Source organism: Siniperca chuatsi, linkage group LG8 (assembly GCF_020085105.1).
Source record: "Siniperca chuatsi isolate FFG_IHB_CAS linkage group LG8, ASM2008510v1, whole genome shotgun sequence".
NCBI classification, from domain to species: domain Eukaryota; kingdom Metazoa; phylum Chordata; class Actinopteri; order Centrarchiformes; family Sinipercidae; genus Siniperca; species Siniperca chuatsi.
Window position 1 is genome coordinate 23,062,767 of NC_058049.1, and position 15,628 is coordinate 23,078,394.

A 15,628-nucleotide genomic window follows, 5' to 3' on the forward strand; every position below is an offset into this window, starting at 1 on the left:
CACACACACACACACACACACACACACACAGGGAGACAGACAGGGGGAGAGAGAGACAATAAGCCTTGTCTATTTTGTGTTTGTTTTGTCTTTTTAAGTGTGTTGGGAGACACTTTGGAGAAAGAACCAGGCACATTGTAACCTCATTATTTTAAAGGGTATCCTATTATCCTATGCACATTTGAAAGCAAAGGTATACTCTTAAGCCCCCATATGAATTATATACTGACAACAGATGACGTAAAAATACCATAAAGAACCTTAAGATCACTATAAGCTCAACATCAGCTACCACATGCACAGTCTGAGCGCCTATATACAAGAATATTATAGAAATAGTGATATTTTGGCTGTGTAAGACAGAGCTTCTGGCCTACACTTATCTTTGTCTCTAGGGTGTGGGTGGCTTCTTTAAAACAGGTGTTTGATAGCAACTTATTTTTCATCCCAAAAGCAAAGTCACTATTATCTTAATTATAGACATTTACATGTCTAGTCTAGATCCATTGTAATTCAGTCCCCCAATACAACTGTAGGCTCTCCCAGGCAAAAGTGCAGCTCTCTCCAATGTAATCATCTTGAACTCAAGGTGTCAGACATCCAGACACACCAGCAGCAGACCAAACTATCTATCTCTTCCTCTTCTCCTGATTCTCTCTCTCTCATTGCCCTTCTCTTTTTTATCCCTCTAATGACTTCATCGGCAAAATGGTTGATGTTTATAAAATATATTATTTGGATTGCAAACATGTGAAACCCATTAATACTTATATTAACACTGAAATTCCAAAAGGAAGACCATGTTGTGTGTGTGCCTGTGTGTGTAATAAAGAGTACATTTGCATGACAAAATGGAAGTGCCCAAGGAAATAGCCCAAAGCAAGATAAATCACCACATTACTGTGAGCATGTATTTAGATGTAAGTGTTTAGAGTGACAAAATGCGAGTGGACGGTTGACCTTGACAGCACAGAAGTGACATATTGGGGTGATTTGGGGGAGCTGGCTGACTGTTATGCTCCAGTAGGCTGGTGTGGCTAGTTGGAGGCTCTGTTGTCATACTGGTGTGACTTGTAGGCAGGCAGACAGGCTAGGAAAACACACTGGACTACTTCCAACTCCACATTTTCCTGCTTTCCTGTCCCAGGCTAACAACAAGGAAATGATTTTTCTTCCTCTCCGTCTGCATCTGTGCTTGTAACACAACAGCATTTTTGAAAGGTGAGTCTATCTCTGCACTGTGTGTGTGTGTGTATGTGTGTGTGTGTGTGTGTCGGCTGCAGTGCCAGTGCTGTACATACAGCACCCAGCCTGTATATTATGAACAGGGTCAGTAGGTCATTTATAGTATGATCCTGCAGTGTTTTTTCTGAGCATGTCTCTGATAGACAGAGGAAGAGGGGAGGAGGGAAGACGAGAGGAGGTTTTCATTCTTTGTATTCAGATCTCATCCATCAGTATTCAGCTGATAGCTTCATAAATTAATTTTGATTAGTAATTAGCTCATTATGAAAAGTATTTAGAGGGTTGTCCTGGTGGTCTTAGTGGTTAATGTGTCTATTATGATATCCTTGGCTAGGTTTGAAACCTATTTGTTGTTGTGTTTCATCTCCCTCTCTCTCTGGTTTCTTCTCTTCTTGATTTTCTAGTGAAAGCTAAAATGGTGCAAAAAAATGTTGCACTGTACTGGTTTGGTGACTCTATGTGGACTGCTTATTCAATTCATGACATAATTTACATTTTTAGAAGGTGAGATAATCAACTCGATGTCAATGACTGCAGTGAAGCACCAACACCGTGTCCTTTACACCACTTGTCAATACTGTGGTGGTGCCTTTCAGTAAGAAACCCTCACGGTGGCACACGGCACAAACAAAAGACCTGCACAAATGTTTTTTTGTTTAAAATGAATGCAGGCAGCACTACAAACGTAATGAGGTCAGACAAGATAAAAGTGGTCAATTGGCTGCCTGTTCCACCACTTAAACTCAGTAAAAGGTGGTGCAGTGATGCCCAACACGAGTGTCTGCAAGCAGAGTAGTGCTTTCAAAGACTTACTATGAAAAACTGAGCTATAGATAGACAGATAGAGATTAAGGATTAAATATATTAAGGCTTTATGCAGAACATGATTTTCTATAATATAATATTAAGGCTGCAATTAATCACTTCATATTGCAGTACTGCAATATATCATATTGTGTCAAAAAACCTGCAACATGATTTTCTTCCCTATTGTGTAGCTCTGTCATTTGTTAAACTCTCAGGAAATCCTGGGTAATCCTCTGCACTGCGCCATGTTACATTCAGTCACCGTCAATAACATCTGGCCATGGTGAACTCCACTTGAATAGGAAAGGCGTTCAGTGTCCTGCTTAAAGACACAAAAGTTTCCAGTTACTAGATTTTTATGTATTTGATGCTTGAAGGGGCACTCCCTGGATTTTATATTTGAAAGTCATGTGACTAATGGAGAGGACTACTTGGCCTGTGAAAATAGTTGTATAATGTCTTCTGTGGCTCTGGAGGAGCTTGGTCAAGTCAAAAAAATTGCCCTGATGAACATCAAGACATCATCAGGGTTTGGAGACGTTAACGGAAAGCCTGCATTACAAATTGGACGCATGGAGTTTGACAGGCATGGGCATTAACCCTGCAGGGAGGGTCTAGTTCTTCATGCAATGTCGGCAGAATGGGAAGAACAGGAATACCTCCTGTTATTCCGACTTGCAAGTGTTCACTCATTATTCCAACTTGGTTACCCTGACTGCTAGCCTTGTCGTCATACTATTTAATATGAATCAGCTACTTCTGCTGAGTCATATATTTGGAGCAGTACGTGAAACCAGATACAGTCACTTTATAGCTCCTTTTAAATTAGCTGAATTGGTTGTATTAGTGTTAATATTGTATTTTATTTAAATGTAAATCACACACAATTGAAGTTGAATCATATTGAACTTGAGGATGCAATGCAGCAGCAGGGTGGGCTTCCTAGTCCAGGAAGACCTGCTCTCTCTGGGGAAGTGTTTTCCTTTATTTTTGAAGCATCCAGTCTGATTACCTCTGTAGTGTTTCTTTGGCATCTTTCTGCCTACAGAGACCAGTCATGCTTATCACTGGAGACTCCCAGTGGACTGTGGCTCTGTGTCTCAGGGATCAATTAATTATGCCATGATGCGTGTCTATGTGTGTGCATTGTGTTGTGTTTTTGTGTGTGTGTATCAGAGAGTGTGTGTGTATGTCTGAGTGAGACAGAAAGACAGGCAGAGAGATAGCGATAGAAATAAAAGGCACAAGAGACAGAGAAGAGCTATTTAATGACGACTTGGCCTTTTATCCAACGTCATCCCCACTGGATTGGTTTTTTATATGCCTGGATGGGCATGTTTTCAGATGTGTGTTTGTGTGTTGTTCACATGATTGGCAGATGGTCCGATCGCAATTAAAGGAAATTGATAAGGCCTCAGAGCCCCAGTGTTCTGCTGACAAAAGTGGAATGCAATAAGTCTCTCCTGATAGCCATTGTATACATAGAGACACAAAGACTGACACACACACACACACACATAGTCTCATAGCCCCCCACACTCTATCATCGGCTGTGTTTTCTCAATCCATCTATGTGGGGTGTCTGAGCACATCTGCTCTCTCTCCTCAGCAGCGAGATTCATAGTGCAGCTCACTTCCACAGTCTTCTTTTTTCTGCTGGCTAAGACCTATTTACCTCAATTACTGCAAAATGAGAGGCTGAGACAGAGAAAAGAGAGAGCAGAGTTAGACAGTGAGATAGCAGAAAACATAATGTAGAACAGATGAAGAGGAGAGAGTGGGAGAAAAACAGGACACTGGAGACACGCAGAGAGGGAGAGAGAGAATTCCCACTTTGCATGTCTGGTTTCATAACTGTTCACTGTTTCCATTTATGGACATGTGTCACTGTTTTGTTCGTGTGTGTTTGTGTATTTAACTGTGTGTTAATATGTGCAAACGCATCTTTGTGTATTTGCTTAAATGGATGCAAATTGTGCTTGTCTGCATATGCCTAGTACATGTGTGAATATGAGCTCCAACAGGCTCAGATGGAAATTTGAGATGTACCTTTCTTAACGTGTCATAATGCAGTTATTAAATCATGTACGATTCATACTGTGAAGTGAATGATGTTTCTGCAGATGGAATAAACTGAAGCAAACTGCCTGGTGACTAATAGATAATGCAAATGATTCCCATGCTCCTTCTCGCAAAAAAATAGAAAGAAGAATGAGTAGGCCAATCACTGATCACGTTTTCAGAAAGAATTTGTTGGAGGATCATTCGGAGTGTCCTTTGAGATCATCACACTTTCAACAGCAGTCAGAGTGAGAAGGATTAGAAGACGCTAGCAGAGAGACACTCCTAGGTTCTGAAAAAACACACAAGTGCTGATGTTATACTGTATTTATAAAACTTAATACTGCTTGTATTTCTCAGAGTGACAGTGACAGTTTTCATTTATTCAAACTGTAATGTGACGAGGAGGATGATAGTGTAAAGCAGAGGTGTTTATTGGCTAATTCTTGGCTTTGAGTGCTCCAATAATAACATTTGCTGCAGGGATTGAGACCGAGCACTCAATACTACCATTGCATTTGGGTGACAACATAAAGTCCTAAAAAAGGTTTGCTGTAATTGGGCGACAAGGTTGAAATAAGGGAGCAATTTGGCTTACTTTCTCGGTTCTGCATAATTTGCATCATCTTTTTGCAGCTCTGATGAAACATTTAGTCGGCCTATGGTGTTCTCGTGTTCGGGGGCTAAGCCAAAGCGCTTGCAACATCATAGATACAAATTTAGCTCACATCCTAGCCTCCCACAAATCTTTCCTCTCTACACAGTTTGATATCAAAATAAAGCAGAAATGCTAGAAATGTCCCCTCAGAAACCACAGAGTTGTTCATGTTCATTTCATCCTAACTAGGTCTTGCCTTACCTGCATCTGCATGCCATCAGAAAAGCTTTGAATCCCTGTAAATATTTTACTGCAATTGTGCTGTAAGTCTCCTGCTGCGGATGATTCAGCAGAGCAGAGATGTGATGTGGCTAAGGATTCTGTCTGCATCAGGCAGACAGGGCTGCTTCCTGGCTGCACTCTGCAACAATATCAGAATCCAAACATCTGCTTCACCAATGCATGTTTGTGCTTAATAAGATGTGCGTCATTATGATCATATTTGAACTTCAGCTTGATTGACACCATATGAAACTGAATTGTAATAACTACATACATACACACTTTATTTACCCTTACTGTTTACTGTCCACACATTGTACAGTTATTCCGTACAGTTACATCAAATAACCACCAGTTGAGAAAAGGAAATATGTAACAACATGACCTGGACTATAATTCAAAAGTTTTGGTTATTGAGTTGGGTGACATAGTTGTAAGTATATCTTTATGATAATGATACTTAGCACAATATGGCAAATGTATGTAAAATCAAATAGAAAATATTCCAATTGATTGAGACTGAAAGTTCATTCTTGACCTTGGAAAAAGCAGTTGGCGAAACAATCTCACCACAAGGTCTATTAATAGCTGGTCTGGAGCTTTCAATCACATCACACAATCCACCTCGGCAGATGAAGTTTTCCCAGTTGTAGATGTTCAATTTTAGATTTTTCTGGACTGTTCATGCATGTTGCATTAAAAGATGAGATTGAAAGTTCATTCTTGACCTTGAAAATTGTGTGATTCAATCAAAAGCTCCAGAACAGCTACCAGTGGACCTTGTGTTGAAATTGTTTCAGCAACTGCACCAACCATCCATCCATCCATCCATCCATTTTCTACCGCTTGGTCCCCGTTAGGGGGTCGCGGGTGACTGGAGCCTATCCCAGTGACTTCGGGCCTTAGGCAGGGCACACCCTGGACAGTGGCCAACTCGTCGCAGGGCGAACACAGACACAGACAAGGACAGACAACCATTCACTCACACATTCATTCAATACGGGCAATTTAGAGTTATCAATTAACCTACACATGCATGTCTTTGGACGGTGGGAGGAAGCCGGAGAACCCGGAGAGAACCCACGGTAACACGGGGAGGACATGCAGACTCCTGCACCAACCAATGTATTTGATTTTACATACATTTGCCATGTTGTGCAATGTATCACTGTCAAAAAGATATTCTTATTAGTAAAAAGACATTGATTTCAACCATATCCCATCTCATTAAATTTGGGCTGCAACTAACGATCAGTGTCAATTAATCTGTCAATTAGTTTTTCAATTATTCCTTCTATAAAAAGTCAGAAAATATTTAAAAATGCCCATCACAATTTCCCAGAGCCCAAGCCAGTGTCTTCAAATTGCTTTTTTTTCTGTCCAACCAAAAGCCCCAAACCCAAAGATATTCTCTTTACAAGTATATAAAACAGAGAAAGGGAGTAAATCCTCATACAGATATTTGAGAAGCTGGAACCAAAAAATGTTGTATGGTTTTGCTTGACAAATTCTTAAAGGATTAATCGATTATTTTAAAATTGTCGGGTGATACATTTTCTTTCAGTACTAAGAGAAGAGATTGTATCTAAAAAAGGATTCATTTAATTTTTTATACTCACAAAAAAAATCTTATTTTTCACAAAAATAATGATATATCAGCCAGCATTAATTCAAACATAACTAGCTTGCAGAACCGTAATTAAGAGCTGCTCATTGCCATTTGCCCTTGAGCCTCAGCAAGGATAGAGGAAGACCTGCTGTATAGAGGTCTCGGCTACTCAGCCAACAGTGCAAGTGAGAGTAACAGTGAAACATTAGGATACATGTTCAAATCTCAGGTTACTATCATGCATTTACACAAAGCACAGTCACAGCAGGATGGATGGAAACAGATAGTTAGTTATTCAGCTGTGAAATCTCCACATAGACAGAGAGCGGATGAGCTAGCAGGATCATTTTGACAGGGATCTGTTGAGCTTTATTAAACAAATCTCCCTCTGTGCCTGCCTGCCTGTATTCCTCTGCTTTCTACTTTATCTACCTTTTCCTGCCCTCCTTTCAGAGCTGTTTTGGGATCATCTGGTGCAGAGGACAAAGTGTTCCAGACATATGCATCTCTCTCTCTCTCTAACACACACATACACACCTAGTAACACACTGCAACTCACATATACACAGCTGTTCTTCTGTTGAAGGTGACCTCTGTGACTCGCAATTAAGACTAGAAATAATCAAATGACTGTTTCAGTATCTGCCATAGTTATCATAGTCATTTTATAACACTGCCTTCTCCTCCTCTGCATTTTCACTTGGTACTTTGTCTTCATTTCATGCTGATTTTTCTCTCTTTTCTGTGTCTCTGTTTCTTATTCTCTGTAAAGGGTCCTCCCTGGTTTGGACAGCCGCTCCCCTCAGTTGAAGAGCACCATGACCCAGGAGGGGCAGGCTCTGCCCTCTCCCACCCCGCCAGAGAACCCAGTGGAGCCCAATACAGCCACCACCACCACCGACCCGCTCACAGAGACACACAATCAAGCAGAGCAGGACAAGCTGGGGGCCGGGGTAACGGACGAGATAGAGGAGGGGAAACAACAAGAAGAAGGAGAGGAGGAGGCACAGGGGGAGGCACAGGGGGAAGGAGAGGGGAGGGAAGAAGTAAAGGATGAGGGAGGTGAGAGTGAGTTGAAAGAGGAGAGAGTAGATGGTACTGGTGATGAGGATCAACAGACAGACAAAGGGGCTGAGGTAGAGAGTGAAGGGACAAGAGGGGGAGGATGTATAAATGTGGAGGTAAGCTCAACGGGGGCAACACATGAGGCGGAGGGGATGAAAGAAGAAGAGGAGGGGAAGGAAAATGAAGAGATGCAACTGTCTACAGAGGAAGAGGCAACTCACCCTCAACATTCTGGGCGGTTAGTTCACTAAATCGTCATCTTTACTGTTGCACTCTGTCAAGATATATTTTGCTGTTAGGGTGTGAGCATCTTAGACTACATCTGTGGCTCTTTAGGTGTCAAAGTATGATATAAAATTAAACTGGCAGGACTCCTGTTCCCCTCAGATCCACAGGTCAACTTTCACCCTTTCTTGTTTTAATTGTGTGTTTACATGAGAATCATCAAGCAGACACACACACACAAACACACACATAGCTTCCTTAAGACTTACTTATTATAGTAACCTAAGACTGCCGTTTGTGGTAGGAAAGGCCATGTTCATGTCATCCTGTAATATCATATTAGAGTGCCACTTTTACATGCTGAGTATTTTTAATGGCAATTTGTTTTCTCAGTGTGGTTATCTGGTACATAATTAGCTTAATTTGCATTTTACAAAACGAATAGGCAAAAAGCCTCAACTAAATGAGCTGAAAGGAAAACCAACAGAGAGAGAAAATGGTCTAATTTTCAAAGAGCTGTACAACATAATAAACCAATTTCAAAGCAACAAAGATAGTAAAGAGCAGTAGGTGAAAAGTTCAAAATATGGCAGGAAAACATGTCTGGTAATTAGTGCTTTACTAAATGAGAAAAATTTTGATAAAAGAAAATACATAATATGTAAGAAAATTATGCTTTGGTGGTTCTTGTTTTATGAAATGCACAGAAATACATTAACATACCGATACAAAAATAACATATACATAAATTAAGCTATTTTACATCACTCTTTGATGAAACAAATTTTAAGGGTTATTTCTGTCCATAAGCAGTAAACACAGAACACTACAATAGATTCATTTTGGGATGAAATAGTGGAGGTTTGGCGGACGAGTGGAGATGAGCTTCCAGCTATTCACAAAGTAGCAAATTGGACAGTGCTTTTTCACCTTTCATCTTGCTAAATTGTCAGTGTGGCTATTCAAGCTGAAATATTTTCCCATTGTGCGTACTTCTCGTGAATGAAGAATCATTTCAGCAATGAATATGAATGATGCTTTGCATGTGTGCCAATCTTGACAAAGAAAGTGCCATATGCTAAAGATAATTTCACACTTTCCTTTTCCTTCTCCATGTTGAAACAGACTGGCAAATGGCATAGGTGGGAATGAAGACGATGATGAAGCGGGTGAGGAGGAGGCTCATACACACTTGGACACTTTCAGCTCTAACTTTGAGACTACTGTAGAACAGGCCGACACAGAAGTAGAGGAAGAGGAGGAAGAGGTCCAGAAAGAGGGAGATGGGAGAGAAAACCAGGACAGCTTCAGCTCGGCGTTTGAGCAGATTGTTGAGCAGGTTGATGTTCAGGAGGAGGAAGAGGAGGAAGAGGAGAGGGAGTTGGAGGAGGAGAGGGAGAAAGGTAGGGTGGACAACAAAGACGGCTTCAGTTCCACGTTCGAGCGTATCGTAGAGTCTGCACTGCTGAGGGGCGGGACCTGCTACAGCAGCCTGGACTCTCTGGACGTGCTGTCACTCACAGATGAGACGGACAGCTGCGTCAGCTTTGAGGCACCACTGACGCCGCTCATCCAACAGAGGGCGCTGTTACAGGGTCCTGAACCCCTGGAGCTGGAGCTGGCAACTGTTCAGGAGCAAGAAGGGGCTGAAGCTGGACCAGACACCACAGGTGGTGATCTCACGGCTGGGGAGAGCACTGTCCATGGAGCTGGAGCTGTGGCTGGAGTAGGAGGAAGCCCACTGAGGACCACCATACCAGGTAGCAGATCAGAGTTTGTGCTGAGCCAGCCTGGACGCTGGGCCATCCCTAATGGATACCATACAGACTCCCAGGGAGCCATAGAAGGTTGTGGAGCCATGATTAACTCTGTCAGGTAAGGAAGCCAGTTTTAGGTTATTTAAGCCCCTACGTTTAGATATGTCTGTATTTACAGCATCCTTAAACATATTCTGAAGGAATGAGTTTTGTTTGAAGATAAAATAGACAATCCAGGTGAAAATTGGTGCAGTTTATGTCCTTCTTTCAGCCCTTTATTCTGTTTTTCCTTGTCGGATCCATTGGGGGGAGAGAGGGGGTGTTTTCAGTGTGCATTGCTGCCTGACACAGTGTCTTTTTTGATATTACCACTAGCAGTCGCCAAAGCCAGAAACGTTCAAATCCTATACATAGGGGCTTTTAATGAATAACTCCAACAATATACCAATATAACCATTTTCCAACAAGAGCCTGTTTGGATCAAAATATCGTAAATTGCTCTCAGTTGTGTGGTGAAGCAACTGACAGGAGTTCAAGTATTAATTTGGCAATGTATTGAAATTGATAATTTATTGTATTTTATTTGTATGTTACTTTCTTAGGATTTTTTTTATATTACGACTCATGTAACACATTTTATTTTTCTGCAAATACTCTAAATGAAATGGATAGCCCCATTATGTGCTCTTGGCATGATGCAGTTCTTTGGGATGAACAGATCTGTATACTTCCACAGATATCGCGATATATATACAGATATTGGAAAGATGGCAATTGTGATTCTTTCTGTATTGTTCAGATAATAACATTCAGGTGGTGCCTCAAGCTTCATTCTTCATTCTATAAATCTGACTAAACTTTTATGCTAATACACTGTACATATTCCTGTTAATCATGAAGGAAAATGTAACAAAATATTTCACAATGGCCCAGTAACAACTGTTCCACCATGATTAAACTGTCCATGTAGAAGAAACATGACGTACACACAGCCTTAGATATTGAGTTTAGATTATTGATGACAGATTCCAGTGTATGTCCTGTTGCAGCCAGGCAATAGAAGCTTTGTGTAGATTTAACTGTGTCCCGAAGAGTAATTACTGTAATATGCTGTGACCTTGGCTTAACCAGCAGGTGGCGAGAGCCCCAGCTGTGGGCCCTTATAGAGGGGGCAGGGTAGTTGGTTGGGGATGAATGTGGTGGTCTGGCGGTTCAAAAGAAAGTAATTTGTCCATACATGCACCCTGTTGACAGACAAATCCTTACCAATCTACCCAACCAACCCATATAAAATACATGGTTACTCAGCATACAATCCATTGTACCTTTGGAGAAGGAGAGAAGGGTTACTGTACATGGTTGAATAGCTTTGTGCACTTCAGCATGAACCCTACATTTGCACAACAGTCTTAAACAGCAACAAGCAAACAAAAAGGCAGTACTGAAAAAACATTCAAAGTTGCAGTAGGAGAGCTTTTACATTTTTATGGAGTCAGTGGGACTGTTTGCACTGTTGCATTTCAAATGAAACAGCTCCTTCCTCCGTCGGTAGCGACTGAGAGCCTGGCAAATCCAGACAGCAAGTTCATGAAGCAGACCTGCAGATTGTGGCTGGGGTATTTGCTTTCTTCAACCATTTTGCTTAAAGCATACTTGCACAGTAGGGAGAGATAACCTCTGGGCTGCCAAATTACAAAAGGTTTATGCATGATAAAAGACCTTCTTTGAATGGAAACAGAATTTCTAGGACTAGTGTGGTGGTTTCATATGGGAGATTAACACTTGAAATTTATACAGCAGTATGGAAATAAGATACAGGGTGCCTGTCAGTATAATGAATCACTTGATCACTTAATGAACTGAACAGCAGGAGTATCCTTGTCTCAGATAGCCAGCTGATATTTATGACAATGCTGAGATTTTACGCTATGATCTCTAACTCATCTACTCTGTCCATCATTTGCATAGACCCCAAGGAATTATGGGAATACAGCAACAGCTGACACTACTTTCTTACATTTAATTACCTTAATAGCACTAAAGAGGGTTGAGGAAGACAGCGCAGAGCCACTGAAGGGGGAGGTGGTAACAGGAACCATATGGGAAAAGCCATGTAAACTGAACTACGGCTATAGGTTTGACTGGCTGGCCTGTATACAATCCCTTTGGCTTGTTCTCCAGCACTGCCCCCCCCCCCCTGCACAGTTTCAGTTACTAACCTACTGGAATGTCAAATAGATGCACAGACCTCCGACAAGATCAGCTCAGCTAACTGCTGGGATTTGTTCACAAACTGTCCTGGTGTTTCCACAGCTCAGTATGAGTTATAGGATGAACCGAGGATTTAAGATGTCGGCTCTCCTTCTCTTTCCCTTCTCTCTCTCTCCCCCCCGTCTACAGATGTTGTCCTTTAAGCACGGTCTTGCTTCCTGACCACCAGCGCCAAGCTGAATGAGCTATTGTTTATGTCATGACATCATCGTCTTCAGCTTTCCTCTGCCCAGCAGGGTCTTTGAGTTAGTGTGTGTGTGTGTAAGTGAGCGATTATTACTCTATGCTAGCCAGCTTGCCAGACATTTGAGCACTTCTAGAGTGGATACATCTGCTAGTCAGTCTTAAAGGGATAGCTTAAGTTTTAAAGACAACTCACAGTATCCGATTTATCATGAACTAGAAATCCTTGATGTCCATTCAACTTCAGTTTTTTAGGATAGTAAAGGGAGAAGTAACAAGCATTAGCAATTCTAGTGCAAGTCAATAGAGCTGAAGGCCAAAAAAATACAGTTGAAGCACAGTCAGAGTTTGTTTTGTTGTAATATTCTCCAGAGGGAGCATGCATAATTTTAACAGAATTGCTTTTCAGCCCAATTGAATTGAAGTAGCTTTGAAGTACCATGGCTAAAAATGCTAATAATGAAAACACCACATCACCGGTGGAAGTTTTCCCCCCCGCACAACTCAGCGAATAGACAGACAGGCTATTATAATTTTAAAATTCACATCTTAAAAGCTTTTTGTGATTCACAACATCTGTAAAAATGTATGTCTCAAAGCAAAACAATTATTAATACAGGATATAAAGGCTTCTACATACATTATCTTGTCCATTTAAACATTTATTTCCCCAGTTTCTTTTCTTCTTCTCTCTCCTTCACTCAGTCACTCCATCTTTTTGTTTGCTCCATCTCACCTCCTGCCTCTGTATTCAGTTCTCCACTTAATACATCTTATCTCAGTTTATCTCAACCCCCCACCCGCCATTCTCCTTTCTTCTTTGCATCACCTACTCTTCCATTTCCCCTACAGTGCTCTCCTGCTGCTGCTTCTTATCTTTCATTCCTCTCCTCTCCCTGCCTCCATTCTTCCCGGTGGGTAGCCACAGAATTGGCACAGTTACACATTTTGGCACTTCAGGCGTCATGGACAACTAGTCTTTTTCACTGCAGGGCAGAGCAGCTGCAAAGCAATGGATAAAAAATAGCAAGTTAATAAACCAGTCAGTCAACTTGGCAGACATTTTGTTGTTTTATGGGTCAGTCAGTCCATGTGTTTGCCGGTCATCTAGATTTTAAAAGAATGTTCAGATTTTTTTCCTATAAAATAGTGTTTCTGTGGTGTTTTTATACTGCATTTCCCAGGTATCACTTGTTGACTTTGTTGTTGGCTATGACCCTTGACTATATTTTGAGTACGCTGTTTACAGAGTTTGCTAATAGACCTACTCAAATCATACTCCCATTCACATGCTACAGAGCATAGCCTGACTAAACAATGGAAAACCATGCTAGCAACTTTGTGAGGCTGTACTTATGCATAGCAGTGCTTTGAGGTATATGCTAAAGTCAGCATGCTAACATGCTCACAATGAGAATGCTAACATGCTGATGTTTAGCAGGTATGACTGTTATCATTTTTGCTGAGTACAGCTGAGGTGGATGGTAAAGTCATTAGTTTTGCTGGTATTTAGTCATAAACCAAAGTATTGGACAAATTTAAATTTTGACCTGATGATGGTGCTAGAGGATTAGTCAGGGGATCACTAAAGTTATTACAATTTATCCTGAGGGGATGCAACCACAAATATGGACCTCATGGTGGCTCTAGAGGTAAAGTCAGGGGATCACCAAAATCATTGTGATTCATCCTCTGGACAAACTTTAATGTCTGTACCAAATTCCATGGCAATCCATCCAATAGTTGTTGAGATATTTCAGTCTTAATCAAAGAGGTGGACCAAAACACTGACATTGCCATCTCTAGAGCCACATTGCTAGTGTGGCTAAAAACTGTGTTACAAGTCATTCATCTACAAAATGCACAGATACATTAGAGTCTATGAACAAAGATGGTTTGCTTGCAAGACACACAGCTACACAGCAAGAGTGTGATACAGAGTTTATGTAAATGACAAAACAGTGGAAGAGACAGAGAGTAGTATGTCTTTTCAGGAAAACATTGGCATGCAGCATAAAGCAGTTGGATCACCATATGTGTCTCAAAATGGTGCAGAAACTCTGTTTAGAGAGTCATAAATCAGTTGTACATATGTCTAACATGCCATTCATGAATGCAACTGAAACCATAATACTCCATGTCTTACTTCAGTTATTCTTACCATGACCATTCTTATGTGATCTTATTTTACAGATTCTTTAGCTGTATAAACAGTTGTGATTATGTAGTGCATCGATGAAAAGAAACATCATTGACTCATTGATTTTCATCTAATCAAAATATTTAAATTGATTCAGATGGCTTTCAAACCTTGCATCAATGTTTTTGACAACCCTAGTGCATACAGACTTGAGGCTTCAACTTCCATAACAGACAGAGCTTTGATGATGCCTCAGGCGGAGAGAAGAAACCTAATCTTACCTCACCAAAACTCTCCCTGTAGATCCTCTTCCTGCTACTGCTGATTATTCTGACATCAGTGGATGAAACAAGTAAAGTAGGCAGCTGGCCACAGGGATATAGAAAACATTGGCAAGTATTGCAGATGTTGTAGACAAGCCAATCAACACATGGAAATAAGAAGTGAAGGGTTTCTTTCAAGCAGTCAGTGATAGCATTGTGCCAGTGTCTTAGTCAATAAACCTGCTTGTTAGTTCTGAAGCATTTCAGTCTGTACATCATGTAGTTTGTCAGCCTGTCTGTCAGTCAATCAGATTGTATTTTAGATGAGACTGTCAATCACATTTGGTCATTTGGTTAGTTTGTCAATCAATCTGTTACTTTAACAGTTGTGTCCCTTTGTGCCCTGTGGGAACCGCCATTGAGGGTGAAGCTCAACCTTAATCCATAGCGGCTGCTGAAATCGTCATGAAAACACACTCTCTGTCTGTCTGTCTGGCAGCTTTCTACTGTACATAGCCAGCTAGATCTACCCAGCAGAGGCAACTAGCTGAATAATGCTTATGTGATTATGCAACCTGTGGTGTAGTATCCATGCACACAAACAAACACATACAGAAAAATGCTTAAGAGAAAGGAATGAGACTGACATGTATATGCCATTTTAGACATCTATGCACAGTCACATCAAAGCACAAACTAATATTCAAAAGTCATGGCATGGGAAGTGCATGCTTTTTACTCATGTACATGTGTGCAGTATCTCTGGCTGCATATTTGCATGCATGCATGTGTTTCTATGTGTATCTGTGTGGGAAATACGCTGTGAGTGTGTGTTCCTCCCCCTAGCTTGCGAGCCTACCAGATCTAAGCCCAAGCAGAGCAGATAAAAGCCAGGCGCAGTTGTTTCCATATCAGAGAAGCAGCTCTGCCGTGTGGACTAATCTCTTTAATATACACTGTCAAGTGCAGAAACGCGCACACACACATAAAAGACACATGGGCCAGCTGCATGCATGCGTAAACAAAAATGTGCATAATACTCGTACACCCTAATTCTCGCTCATGACACAGATGCAGGAGCTTTCATATCTATCGTTCACACTCTGAATCTTTCCCACTTTC

General features: G+C 41.1%; 1 protein-coding gene across 3 annotated transcripts in view; it reads left to right on the top strand.

The window, feature by feature from the left end:
- psd2 (pleckstrin and Sec7 domain containing 2) overlaps positions 1-15,628 on the top strand; it is a 34,136-nt gene that overhangs the window by 1,301 nt on the left and 17,207 nt on the right. For 2 of the 3 annotated variants that reach the window (XM_044204294.1, XM_044204293.1), the window contains exons 2-3: positions 7,375-7,905; positions 9,018-9,767. In XM_044204294.1, coding sequence (XP_044060229.1) covers positions 7,421-7,905; positions 9,018-9,767 — 1,235 coding nt within the window. In that variant the 5' untranslated portion in view covers positions 7,375-7,420. Of the gene's footprint in view, positions 1-1,088; positions 1,222-7,374; positions 7,906-9,017; positions 9,768-15,628 lie in introns of those variants that run through there. The other variant, XM_044204291.1, reaches the window with a different exon arrangement.